This window comes from Callithrix jacchus, chromosome 8 (assembly GCF_049354715.1).
Source record: "Callithrix jacchus isolate 240 chromosome 8, calJac240_pri, whole genome shotgun sequence".
NCBI classification, from domain to species: Eukaryota; Metazoa; Chordata; class Mammalia; order Primates; family Cebidae; genus Callithrix; species Callithrix jacchus.
In genome coordinates this window covers 12,550,617-12,563,467 of record NC_133509.1, presented here as the reverse complement: position 1 = coordinate 12,563,467, position 12,851 = coordinate 12,550,617, and the positions used below count along the sequence as shown (strand labels likewise).

General features: G+C 44.3%; 1 protein-coding gene across 1 annotated transcript in view; it reads right to left on the bottom strand.

Annotated features, from left to right (window-relative positions):
* The window catches only part of HACD3 (3-hydroxyacyl-CoA dehydratase 3), a 41,601-nt gene extending 28,985 nt beyond the window's left edge, over window positions 1-12,616 (bottom strand). The window contains exon 1 of the mRNA XM_002753245.6: window positions 12,343-12,616. Coding sequence (XP_002753291.1) covers window positions 12,343-12,429 — 87 coding nt within the window. The 5' untranslated portion in view covers window positions 12,430-12,616. The remainder of the gene's footprint in view (window positions 1-12,342) is intronic.
* Between the last annotated feature and the right edge of the window lie 235 nt (window positions 12,617-12,851).

The window sequence follows — 12,851 nt, the reverse complement described above, 5'->3', positions numbered from 1 at the left end:
CACCTCATCTCTCACCCATACTACTATAACAGCCTCCCTAAATGGTTTTCTAGATTTCACTTTTGCCCCTTTATAATTCATATAGCAGCCAGAATCTTTTTTGAAACACAAATCCTACAAAGTCACTTCTCCGCTTAAAACTCTAACAGTTTCCCATTGCTCTTACAATAAAACCCAAGCTCCTTACCATGGCAACAAGGCTCTACATGACCTACATTTTGCAAACCCTTCTATCCCCATCTCCCTCTAACTTATTCCTCACTACACTCCAAGCATACTAATATCCTTTCTGCTCCTAGAACCCCACTAAGCCTTTGCTTGCCTTTAAGTCTGTGGACTTGTTAGAATGTTCTTTTCCCAGCTTTCTGCACAATTCGTTTTATCTTCAAGTTTCATCTAGCTAGAATATCACCTCTTCAATGAAGCCTTCCCTGACCACTCTTCATAATAGCCTCTACTGATTATTCTCTATTTCATCACTCTCTTTATTTCCCTCAAAGAACTTAACCTAGCTAATTATTTATTAACATATCTATTCTCTGTCTCCCTCAATCTGAAGGTAGTGCCTTTGTATGTATTTACTAAATACCTAGTACTTAGCACTGTGCCTGGACAATTGTGAGTGGCCAATAGTTACCAGATTATTTAACTTACTGCTTTATAAGTACTTTTGTGCTGTGGTCATAAACAGCGTAGACTTATTGATTTCTATTATGAAATATTTCAAGCAATCAGACAAACAAAATAATAGCAAACACCACTATACCTAACATCCATTAGCATTTTGCTTTATTTGCCTCCATTTTTTAAAAAAAATAAGTAAAACAGATAGAGATACACGATACAATTATTCGATCCCAAAGCCCTCTCTCCCTCAAACATACCCATCTTCACAGGTAACCACTATTCTAGGATTGGAGTTTGTCATTTCCACTGTATTTCTTTATTCACTTACAACATGTTGGGCATTCACAACAATACAGAGTGATCTTACGTGTCACACAAATAATTTCATATTGCCTATATCATTCTTCAACTTGCTTTTTATTTGATACTGTATTTCTAAGCTTTAATTCTAAAAAGATGGTTCTGTTTCATTCACTGTAGCTATTGTACAGTATGCCATTGTATAAATATACCATAATTTCTCCATTTCCCAGCTGACAAAAATTGAGGCTGTTTTCAATTCTTTGCTGCAATGAACATCCTACCTCCACCTGCATATGTGTAAGAGCTTCTCTAAAAAGCAAACCTTCCAGCCGGGTGCAGTGGCTCATGCCTGTAATCCCAGCACTTTGGGAGGCTAAGGCAGGTGGATCACGAGGTCAAGAGATAGAGACCATCCTGGTGAACATGGTGAAACCCCGTCTCTACTAAAAATACAAAAAATTAGCTGGGCATGGTGGCGCGTGCCTGTAGTCTCAGCTACTCAGGAGGCTGAGGGAGGAGAATTGCCTGAACCCAGAAGGCAGAGGTTGTGGTGAGCCAAGATCACGCCATTGCACTCCAGCCTGGGTAACAAGAGCGAAACTCTGTCTCAAAAAAAAAAAAAGCAAACCTTCCAAGTCATGAAGACATACATCTTCAGCTTGACGAGATAGTACCAAACTGTTCTCCAAATCAGTTGTACCAATTAGAACTTCCACCAACTGCATAAAAATTGTCTGGTTGGGCACCGTGGCTCACGCCTGTAATCCCAACACTTTGGGAAGCAAAGGCAGGCAAATTACTTGAGGTCAGGCATTCGAGACCAGCCTGGCCAACATGGTGAAACCCCATCTCTACTAAAAATACAAAAATTAGCTGGGCGTGGTGGCAGGCGTCTGTAGTCCCAGCTATTTGGGAGGCTGAGGCAGGAGAATCACTTGAGCCTGGGAGGCGGAGGTTGCAGTGAGCTAAGATCGCACCACTGCACTCCAGTCTGGATAATAGAGGTAGACTCCATCCCCCGCCTCCAATAAAACTCCTATCACTGAACATTCTCAAAAACAGTTGGTCATGTCAGACTTTTTCATTTTTCCCAATCTAATGTGAGAAACAGTATCCTATCATTGTAATGCATAGGCATACCTTGGAGCTACTGCAGGTTCTGTTCCAGACCACCACAGTAAAGCTAATACCACGATAAAGTGAGTCACACATTTTTTTTCATTTCCTAGTACATATAAATGTTATGTTTACATCATACTGTAGTCTATTGAGTATGCAATATTATTCTAAAAAACAGTATACATACCTTAACTTTAAAATATTTCATTGTTAAAAAATGCTAATGATCATGTTAGCTTTCAGAGAGTTGGAATCCTTTTGCTGATGGCAGGTGCTGCCTCGATGTTGATGGCTGTGGATGGACTGATCCAGGTGGTGACTGCTGAAGGCTGGGGTGGCTGTGGCAATTTTTTTTTTTTTTTTTGAGACGGAGTCTCACTCTGTCACCCAGGCTGGAGTGCAATGGCACGATCTTGGCTCACTGCAACCTCTGCCTCCCAGGTTCAAGCGATTCTCCTGCCTCAGCCTCCTGAGTAGCTGGGACTATAGGCATGTGCCACCATGCCTGGCTAATTTATATATATACATATATATTTTTTAAGCAGAGACAGGGTTTCACCATGTTAGCCAGGACAGTCTCGATCTCCTGATCTTGTGATCCACCCACCTCAGCCTCCCAAAGTGCTGGGATTAAAAGCATAAGCCACCACAACCGGTCGCAATTTCTTAAAGGAGGACAATAATGAAGTTTGTCTCATTGATTTGAGTCTTCCTTTTCATGAAAGACTTCTTGGCAGTAAGCAATGCTGTTTGATACTGTTTTACCCGGAGCAGAACTTCCTTTAAAATCAGAGTATCCTCTTAACCCCTGCCACACTTTATAACTGAGTTTATAAAGCAATAGTATAAATCCTTTGTCAGTTCAACAGTGTTCACGGCATCTTTATCAGAAATACATTCCATCTCAGGAAACCACTTTCTTTGCTCATCCATAAGAAGCAAGTTTGATCCTGAGAGTGCAGCAATTCAGTCACACCTTCAGGCTCCACTTCTAAGTCTAGTTCTCTTGCTACTTCCACCACACTTGCAGTTACTACCTCCACTGAAGTCTTGAATCCCTCAAAATCATCCTTGAGGGTTGGATTCCACTTCTTCCAAAATCCTGTTCATTTTTATATTTTGACCTCTTCCTATGAATTACAAATGTTCTTAATGATCTCTAGAATGGTGAATCCTTTACAGAGGTTTTCAATTGACTTTGCCCAGGTCCATCACAGGAATCACTACCTACGACAGTTTTACCCTTTCAAAAAGTATTTTCTAAATAAGACCTGAAAAATTACTCCTTGATCCATGAGCTACAGAAGGAATGTTATGTTAGCAGGCATGAAAACAACATAAATTTCCTCAATATTTCCATTGGCACTCTTGGGTGACTTGGTGCACTGTCAATGAGCAGTAATATTTTGAAAGGAATATATATATATTTTTTTCTGAGCAGTTGGTCTCAACAGTGGGCTTAAAATATTCAGTAAACCATTCTGTAAACAAATGTGCTGTCATCCAGGAGTCATTATCCCCTTTACAGAGCATAGGCAAAGTAGATTTAGCATAATTCTTTTTTGTTTTTTTTTTGAGACAATCTTACTCTGTTGCCCAGGCTGGAGTGCAGTGGTGCAATCTTGGCTTACTGCAACCTCTGCCTCCCAAATTCAAGTGATTCTTCTGCCTCAGCCTCCCAAGTAGCTGGGATTACAGGCGCCCGCCACCACACCCAGCTAATTTTTTATATTTTTTAGTAGAGATGAGGTTTCACCATGTTGGCCAGACTGATCTTGAACTGCTGACCTCAGGTAATCCACCTGCCTCAGCCTCCCAAAGTGCTGAGATTAGAGGTGTGAGCCACCATGCCTGGCCGATTTAGCATAATTATTTAGGGCCCTAGGATTTTCGGAATGGTAAAGGAGCACTGGCTTCAACTTCAAGCCACCAGCTGCATTAGCCCCTAACAAGAGAGTCAGCCTGCCCTTTGAAGCTTTGAGCTCGGGCACTGACGTCTCCTCTCTAACTATAAAAGACCTACACGGCATCTTCTTCCACTAGAAGGCTATTTTGCCTACACTGAAGATCTGTTGCTGAGTACAGCCTTCATCAAGGATCATAGCTAGGTCTTCTGGATACCTTGCAGCAGCTTCTACATCAGCACTTGCAGCTTTACTTTGCACTTTTATCTTAGGGAGCCTTTTTTTTTTTTTTTGAGACAGAGTTTCGCTTTTGTTACCCAGGCTGGAGTGCAATGGCACGATCTCGGCTCACCGCAACCTCTGCCTCCTGGGTTCAAGCAATTCTCCTGCCTCAGCCTCCCGAGTAGCTGGGACTATAGGCGTGCGCCACCATGCCCAGCTAATTTTTGTATGTCTAGTAGAGACGGGGTTTCACCTTGTTGACCAGGATGGTCTCGATCTCTTGACCTCGTGATCCACCCGTCTCGGCCTCCCAAAGTGCTGGGATTATAGGCGTGAGCCACCGCACCCGGCCTAGGGAGCCTTTTCTTAAGACTCACACATCAACTTCTGCTAGCTTCAAATTTCTCTTCTGCAGCTTCCTCACCTCTCAGCCCTCACAGAATTGAGTTGAGGCCTTGTTCTGGATTAGGCTTTGGCTTAAGATAATGTTGTGGCTGATTTATATTCTCTCCAGACCACTCAAACTTTCTCCGTATCAGCAATATGGCTATTTTGCTTTCTTATCATTTGTGTATTCATGGAGTCGCACTTTTAACTTTCTTCAAGAACTTTTTCTCTGCATTCAAACTTGGCTGTTTGGTGCAAAGGCCTAGCTTTCAGCCTGTCTCAGTTTTGACATGCCTTCCTCACTAAGCTTAATGATTTCTATGTAGTTTTTGTTTTAAAGTGAGACGTGTGCAACACTTCACTTTAATACTTAGAAGCCATTGTAGGGTGTTTTGTTTTGTTTCGGTTTTGAGACAGAATCTTACTCCGCCACCCAGGCTGGAGTGCAGTGGCCGATCTAAGCTCACTGCAACCTTAGCCTTCCCGGTTCAAGCGATTCTCTTGCCTCAGCCTCCTGAGTAGTTGGGATTACTGGAATCCGCCACCACATCTGGTTAATTTGTGTGTGTGGTTTTTTGTTTGTTTGTTTGTTTGTTTTAGTAGAGATGGGGTTTCACCATGTTGGCCAGGCTGGTCTCCTGACCATGGCCTCCCAAGTGCTGGAAATACAGGAGTGAGCCATCACCCCTGACCCCATTGTAAGGTTATTAACTGGCCCAATTTCCATACTGTTGTGTCTTAGAGGATAGTGAGGCCCAAGAAGAGGAAGAGAGATGGAGGAACGGCCGGTGAGAGCAGTCAGAACATACACATGTATCAGTTAAGTTCACCATCTTATCTAGGTGCATTTCATGTTGCCACAAAACAATCACAATATTGACAGGCACAGTGGCTCACGCCTATAATCTCAGCACTTTGGGAGGCCAAGGTGGACAGAGCACTTGAGCTTAGGAGCTCAAGACCAGCCTGAACAACATGGCAAAACCTTGTGTCTACAAAAAATACAAAAACTAGCTGGGCACAGTGGCACATGCCTGTAGTCCCAGATACTCAGGAAGCTGAGGTGGAAGGACCACTTGAGTCTGGAAGGTGGAGGTTGCAGCAGGCCAAGATCATAACACTGCACTCCAGCCTGGGTGACAGAGTGAGACCCTGCCTCAAAAATAAATAAATAAATAATAAAACAAACAATTACAATAGTAACATCAAAGCTAGGCACAGTAGCTGAAGCCTGTAATCTCAGGGACCTGGGAGGCCAAGCCAAAAGGAATGCTTGCACCCAGGGGTTTAAGACTAGCCTGGCCAACATAAAGAGACCCCACCTCTAAAAAATTTTAAAAATTAAAAATTAGCTAGGCAGGTACCTGTAATCCTGCTTGGGAGGCTGAGATAGGAAGATTGCTCAAGCCCAGGAGTTCAAGGCTACAGTGAGCTATGATCACACTGCTGCACCCCAACCTGGGCAACAGAGCAGGACCCTGTCTCAAAAAAAAAAAAAAAAAGTAACATCAAATATCACTGATCACAGATCACCAGAACACATATAATAGTGAAAAAATCTGAACTATTCCAAGAATTAACCAAAATATAACACAGAGACACAAAATGAGCACATGCTGTTGCAAAAATCACGCCAACAGTCTTTGTTGCCACAATCCTTCAATTTGTCAAAACTACATTATCTGCAAAGTACAATAAAGCAAAGCACAATAAAACAAGGTATGCCTGTACACGTCCTGGATCATAATTGAGGTTAAGCATCTTTTCAGACTTATTGGCCATTCTTGTTTCTTTTTACTCTGAAATGTTTACATTACCTGCCCCTTTTTCTATTGGGTAATAGGCCTTTTTCTTATTGGTCTGTAGGTGTTCTTTAAATATTCATAATATTAGTCATCTCTCAGTGATATGCACTGCAAATGTCTTCTTCAAGTTTGTCTTAAATGTGTCAATCTTTGTCTTTAGGGTTTGTGTTTTGTGCATCTTGCTTAAGACATTCTTTCCCTTTCCAATATTATAAAGATAGGCTCCTGACCAGGCGTGGTGGCTTACGCCTATAATCCAGCACTTAGGGAGGCAGAGGTGGGCGGATCACGAGGTCAAGAGACAGAAACCATCCTGGCCAACATGGTGAAACCCTGTCTCTACTAAAAATACAAAAATTAGCTGGGTGTGGTGGTGCGTGCCTATAATCCCAGCTACTCGGTAGACTGAGGCAGGAGAATCGCCTGAACTTTGAGGGGTGGAGGTTGCAGTGAGCCATGATTGCACCAGTGCACTCCAGCCTGGTGACAGAGCAAGACTCCCTTTCAAAAGGAAAAAAAGATAGTCTCCTGTATTTCTTTTTAGTAGTTTTGCTTTATGCATTTAGGTCATTAATCCACCTGAAATTGATTTTTGAGTATGGCATAAAGCAGGATCTTATTTTCTTTTTGCCGTTTGGATTACCAAATGTCTCAGTACAATTTCCTGAATGGGTCATTCTTTCCTCATTAATTTGTAAGACCACCTCTTGTCATACCATAATTTTTCATGCGTGAATAGGTCTGCTAATAAACTCTATTATTCCATTGCTCTGTGTCCATCCCTCTCATCTAAGACTTAATATTGCAGTCATCATAGTCACTCAATTGAACTGCACGCTAGAATTTCAGAGTACTTTCAAATCCATTTTCCAATTCAGACCTCAAAATGGTCTTATGAGTTAGGCACTACTATTCATATGTGTCTGGATGAAGAGCCTGAGGTTCACAAAGGTTAAGGGAATCATGTTCACCAGAGAGTTAAATCTAAGAACACAGACCCAATCTCCTGTGTTCAGTTAGCACTCTTTCTAGCAGACTCTGTAGGTAAGGACAGAAACAGTCTTTTAAACAGCTTTTAAACACAGCTACGCACTCTGTTTACAACACCCAAAACAAACAAGCACCTTGTAAATAAACCAGTGCTTTAACAACTACATTTATTGGGACAAACATGTTCATTATACTCATCTTGAAAGTAAATTCTATTTTAAAAGTAACCCTGCCTTAGCTGGCCTCTTTGCTGCTGTTTACCTCAGGCATAGATGAGGCCACCACCATTTCTCCTCACATCAGCCATGTTCTCTCATAGTCACTAGCCCTGCTGCTCCAAAGACAGAATAGAGATGTGATGACTGGACAGTTCCCTGTGTCAGGAAGGAGGGAGACAGAGCCAACGCCTCCAAACTGGAACTTAACACTTTAAAACTCACACATAAGTTATGGGACATGCTACAGAAAGCAGAGAGTGTAAAAGTGCTGTCCAAGAACCCACACATAGCTTAATGATAGATAAGAGTAGGTACTCCATAAATGATTTTTACTGAACAAATAAATGAAGTAACAATAATAATAATAATTTTAAAAAAGAAAAAGGCCGGGCGTGGTGGCTCACACCAATAATCTAAGCACTTTGGAGGCCAAGGCGGGCGGATCACCTGAGGTCGGGAGTTCAAGACCAGCCTGACCAACGTGGTGAAACCCCATCTTAAAAAAAAATAAATGAAGTGCTTCATCCAGAGCCAGAACCACTGGTTTCTTTTTCTTTTTTAAATAACAAATCTGCACATGTATAACCACTGGTTTCAACAGGCCCTGCATAAACCAATGAACTAAGATGAAAAAAAAGAAAAAAAAAAAAAAAAAAAAGAAAGCAGCCACTGACATTCAGAAGCAAGCATGGCACTCATAGCCAGGCCATGTTATTCTCCTATGGGACCTAAACAATCTTACAGAATACCAACCTCAGACAAGGTTACTCTGAAATCCTCATAAAATGGGACAAAGGCCATTTCACAATGTTGTTTTAAGTGCAGGCAAATACATAGTGACTATGCCACCCACGAAATACCAAATACCCTCTGGCCAAATCGAGTGACTGCTACTCCTCTGGCAATTTTATGTTTGTTCTTGCACTAGTCTCCCTTCCCTACAGATAAGATTTATTCAGATACTCAAACACAAAACTCACATTTTCTTATAGGATCTTATCTGAAGTGAAACCCGACCTCCTTAACCCTCCCCTCCCCTAATCACCAACAGCCAAATCCTATAATCAGTTCTAACACCCTCCTAATGAAACACCCCAGGGTTCCCCATGGACTGTGCTCTCTCTTGGTGCAATGAGTAATAAACCCAACTTGTTTTACTACAGGTGTGTTCCTAGTGGTCTTTGCGCATTGACATGCCTTGAGTCAGAGATTACAAGTGTGTAAAAGTGTAAGCCTTTCTCTTTCTAGAATGTTCTCCCAGTCTTAGTTTGACAAAAATAATTCTCATTTCTGGAAGTCACCTCTATCTAAATGAAAGAAAGGTAACAAATTCATTTAACACCAGGTACCTGGTTCAACATCCAACTCCAATTCTACCAATAAACATACTCTTAAACAAAGCTTTTTGTTGTGTATGATACCCCTTCTTCTAGATAGCATGCCCTTGAAAGGCTGAGTCTGACTCTTCTTTGTAAATCTGTACTACCTGACATGTATTAGAGGATTTCTTTCATGAATGTTAGTAACATGTTACTTTTAAACTAATAATGGTTGAAATATAGGTGCCTCTAAACTACATATGTGAAACCCCAGAACAAAAACAAAAAATGAGGGTGAAAAAATGATTTATTTTCCCCCAAAATTTTTTAGATGGTTACCTTTTTTTTTTTTTTTTTTTTAAATGGACTCTTGCTCTGTCGCCCAGTCTGGAGTGCAAGGATTTGATCTCGGCTCACTGAAACCTCTGCCTCACAGGTTCAAGGGATTCTCCTGCCTCAGCCTCCAGAGTAGCTGGGACTATAGGCATGTGCCACCACACTCAGCTAATTTTTGTATTTTTAGTAGAGACAGGGTTTCACCATGTTGACCAGGCTGGCCTCAAACTCCTTACCTCAAGCAATCCACCTGCCTCAGCCTCCCAGAGTGCTGGGATTACAGGCGTAAGCCACTGTGCCCAGCCCTAAAATTTTTTAAAAAGAGATATTTCTCTCTCCAGAAGAAAAGTTTATTTTTTTCTCCTTTACATTTTTTAACTATTACATATTTCAAACATATGCCTCCATACTTCTAAATATACCAAATATGGGTCAGGTGCAGTGGCTCACACCTGTAGTCTCAACATTTTGGGAAACCGAGGCAGGAGGATCACTTGAGCCCAGGAGGTCAAGGTTACAATGATTTATGATCATGCCACTGCCTGGGTGACAGAGTAAGACCCTATCTCTAAAATAAATAAATACATATGATTATCATGTGTTCATGCTTTTTAACTAAGAAGTTTGGATCTTTCAGGAAAAATCTAAGTATGGGTGAATTTTTTTCATTTGTTTAACCAGTTCTCCTTCTTTCCATCATTATCCCATTCCTCCCTAAAAACACCTTTTCTCTTTTTGGCTTCAAACAAATCTCACAATAGTTAATTCTTACACGTGATAGACATTTAGAGAAAACAGGGCCTGAGTTTAATTTGGTCTACATACTGCTTAACTAAATAATTAAAGAAATTGTCATAACACGTGGTCTGCACTTTTTCTGAGACGGAGTTTCACTGTTGTTGCTCGGATTCCAGGTGTGAGCCACCACTCCTGACCTGTTCTGTACTTTTTTATTGACTAATGGCAGAACCTTCTCTAGATGGGGACTTTGATCCCCATCTACAAAACATTTTGTTTTTTCCTATTCTGTTAAAGCACCCTGGAGCAGGAGAAGAAAACAACACAAAACATTTATTCATACTCTGACCCCCAATTTTTTTTTTTTTTTTTTTTTTTTGAGATGGAGTTTCGCTCTTCTTACCCAGGCTGGAGTGCAATGGCACGATCTCGGCTCACCGCAACCTCCGCCTTCTGGGTTCAGGCAATTCTCCTGCCTCAGCCTCCTGAGTAGCTGGGATTACAGGCATGTGCCACCATGCCCAGCTAATTTTTTGTATTTTTAGTAGAGACAGGGTTTCACCATGTTGACCAGGATGGTCTCAATCTCTTGACCCCGTGATCCACCCGCCTCGGCCTCCCAAAGTGCTGGGATTACAGGCTTGAGCCACCGCGCCTGGCCCTGACCCCAAATTATAACCTCAGTCTGGATGAACACATTAAACGGCACACCATGCAATGTCACAGCCTATTTATTTTTTGTTTGTTTGTTTTTTGAGACGGAGTTTCACTGTTGTTACCCAGGCTGGAGTGCAATGGCGCGATCTCGGCTCACCGCAACCTCCGCCTCCTGGGTTCAGGCAATTCTCCTGCCTCAGCCTCCTGAGTAGCTGGGATCACAGGCACGCGCCACCATGCCCAGCTAATTTTTGTATTTTTAGTAGAGACGGGGTTTCACCATGTTGACCAGGATGGTCTCGATCTCTTGACCTCATGATCCACCCGCCTCGGCCTCCCAAAGTGCTGGGATTATAGGCGACAGCCACCGCGCCCGGTCGTCACAGCCTATTTAAAGGCATTCTGGTCACTACTGACCGTTTTCCTGTCATCTTTCAACAGGAAAACGGTTTATATTCCAGAAGCAAAGATTAAATTACGTTCACCAAATTCATGTCGACACTCAGAAAGCACCTTTGCTTCAGAAGCGAGAAAGTGAAAAGGAGTGAAAGAGGTTACAAAGTGCCACAGATGTCAAGGGGAAGTTTCCAGTAAGAATGATTGTAGAAAGAACCTTCCAGAGGCTGGGCGCGGGGGCTCATGCCTGTAATCCCAGAATTTTGGGAGGCTGAGGCGCGTAGATCACCTGAGGTCAGGTCGAATCCAGTCTGATCAACATGGTAAAACCTGTCTCTACTAAAAATACAAAAATTAGCTGGGTGGTGCCTGGCGCCTGTAATCCCAGCTACTCAGGAAGTTGAGGCAGAAGAATCGCTTGAACCCATAAGGGTTCAAGTGAGCTGAGATTATCCCATTGCACTCCTGCCTGGGTGACAAGAACAAAACTCCATCTCAAAAAAAAAAAAAAAGAAGAAGAACCTTCCAGACTGAAAACCAGTTTCTCAAAGACCAGAATCTTTAGTTTGGACAGAGACAGGAGGATTCACAGATCCTGGAGTCTCCACTATCAGGTGCCTCCAGCTTCCTTAGATACAGGATCAAGGAGCTGAAATTATAAATGCTTCACGTAACTTAAGAAATGTTTAAGTTCTCTGTGCAACTCAGCAAACCTGAGCTCACAGCCTTCAGAACAGAGGGGGAAATCACTTCCTCGAGTGAATTTTAAAATTAAAAGTAATGAGAATAATTTCCATCACCGAACGGTTGTGAGGTGGGTGTGGCCCCCACCCCTCCCCCACCCCCAGCATCGGGAACGTCCGCGGGGCCCGGCTGGACCGCTCAGGCCAGTAGCAGACCTCCAGCCACGGTCCAGCAAACCGCTGTCACAGCTGCACCCCTGAACCAACGAGCTCATCCCGCATCTCGAAGGGCCTCAGCCAACTCGAACCCCGACGGCCAGGCAGCCAGGGCCGGGCTTGGGCTCCATGAAGGCCGCAGACTGCGAACAAAGAAGAGGCCGGGAGTAGCCTGAGAGGCCCGAGCCGAGCTCTCTGCGCATCCGAAAGTACCTGCAGCCCTCGGGGGGTTGCGCACCCCGCCCCGGGATCTGCGGGTGGGCCTCGACAAGCGCCAGCACGCCGTGAACGCGCCACGTCGCGGATCTTGATGGCGCACTGCAGGCTCTCCGGCGCGCACATGGACAAAGCGGTCAGGGGTCCCGGCGGCTACCCGGGGCCGCGATCCCGCACGCTTCCCGCCTCCCGGACCCGGCTTTTACCTGTACGTCACTCAGCTCCACGCGCAGATACAGCTCGCGGTGTCGCTGAGCCCAGTAGACATGCGGCGTCAACACCTGATTCTCCATGGCCACACTGCCCGGGGCGCGGGCCGGCTCGGCTTGCTCGGCTTGCTCGGCTTGCTGCGCCACGGTGCCTCAGGTAGTGCTCGGCTGGCGCGAGCCCAAAGCAGGCCTCAAACCCCCGCGCTCCTGAGAGCCCGCAACCCGGCGCCTCAAGACACCCGACGCTCGCGGGCCGCACCTGCGCAGTGACGCGCCGGGATGGCGGCGGCGCCAGCCTGGGGCCTTGGCGCGAGCCGGGCGGGGGCGGGAAAGGGGCGGGCCCTGGCACTGTGTGACGCCGCAGCTCACCCCTGCCGGGCCGCCAGGGGAATTGGAATCAGCGGGTAGTCTGCTCTCCCGACTCGTCTTCAGGGAGATGCTTAGAAATGGAAAAGGCTGGGCCGGGCGCGGTGGCTCAAGCCTGTAATCCCAGCACTTTGGGAGGC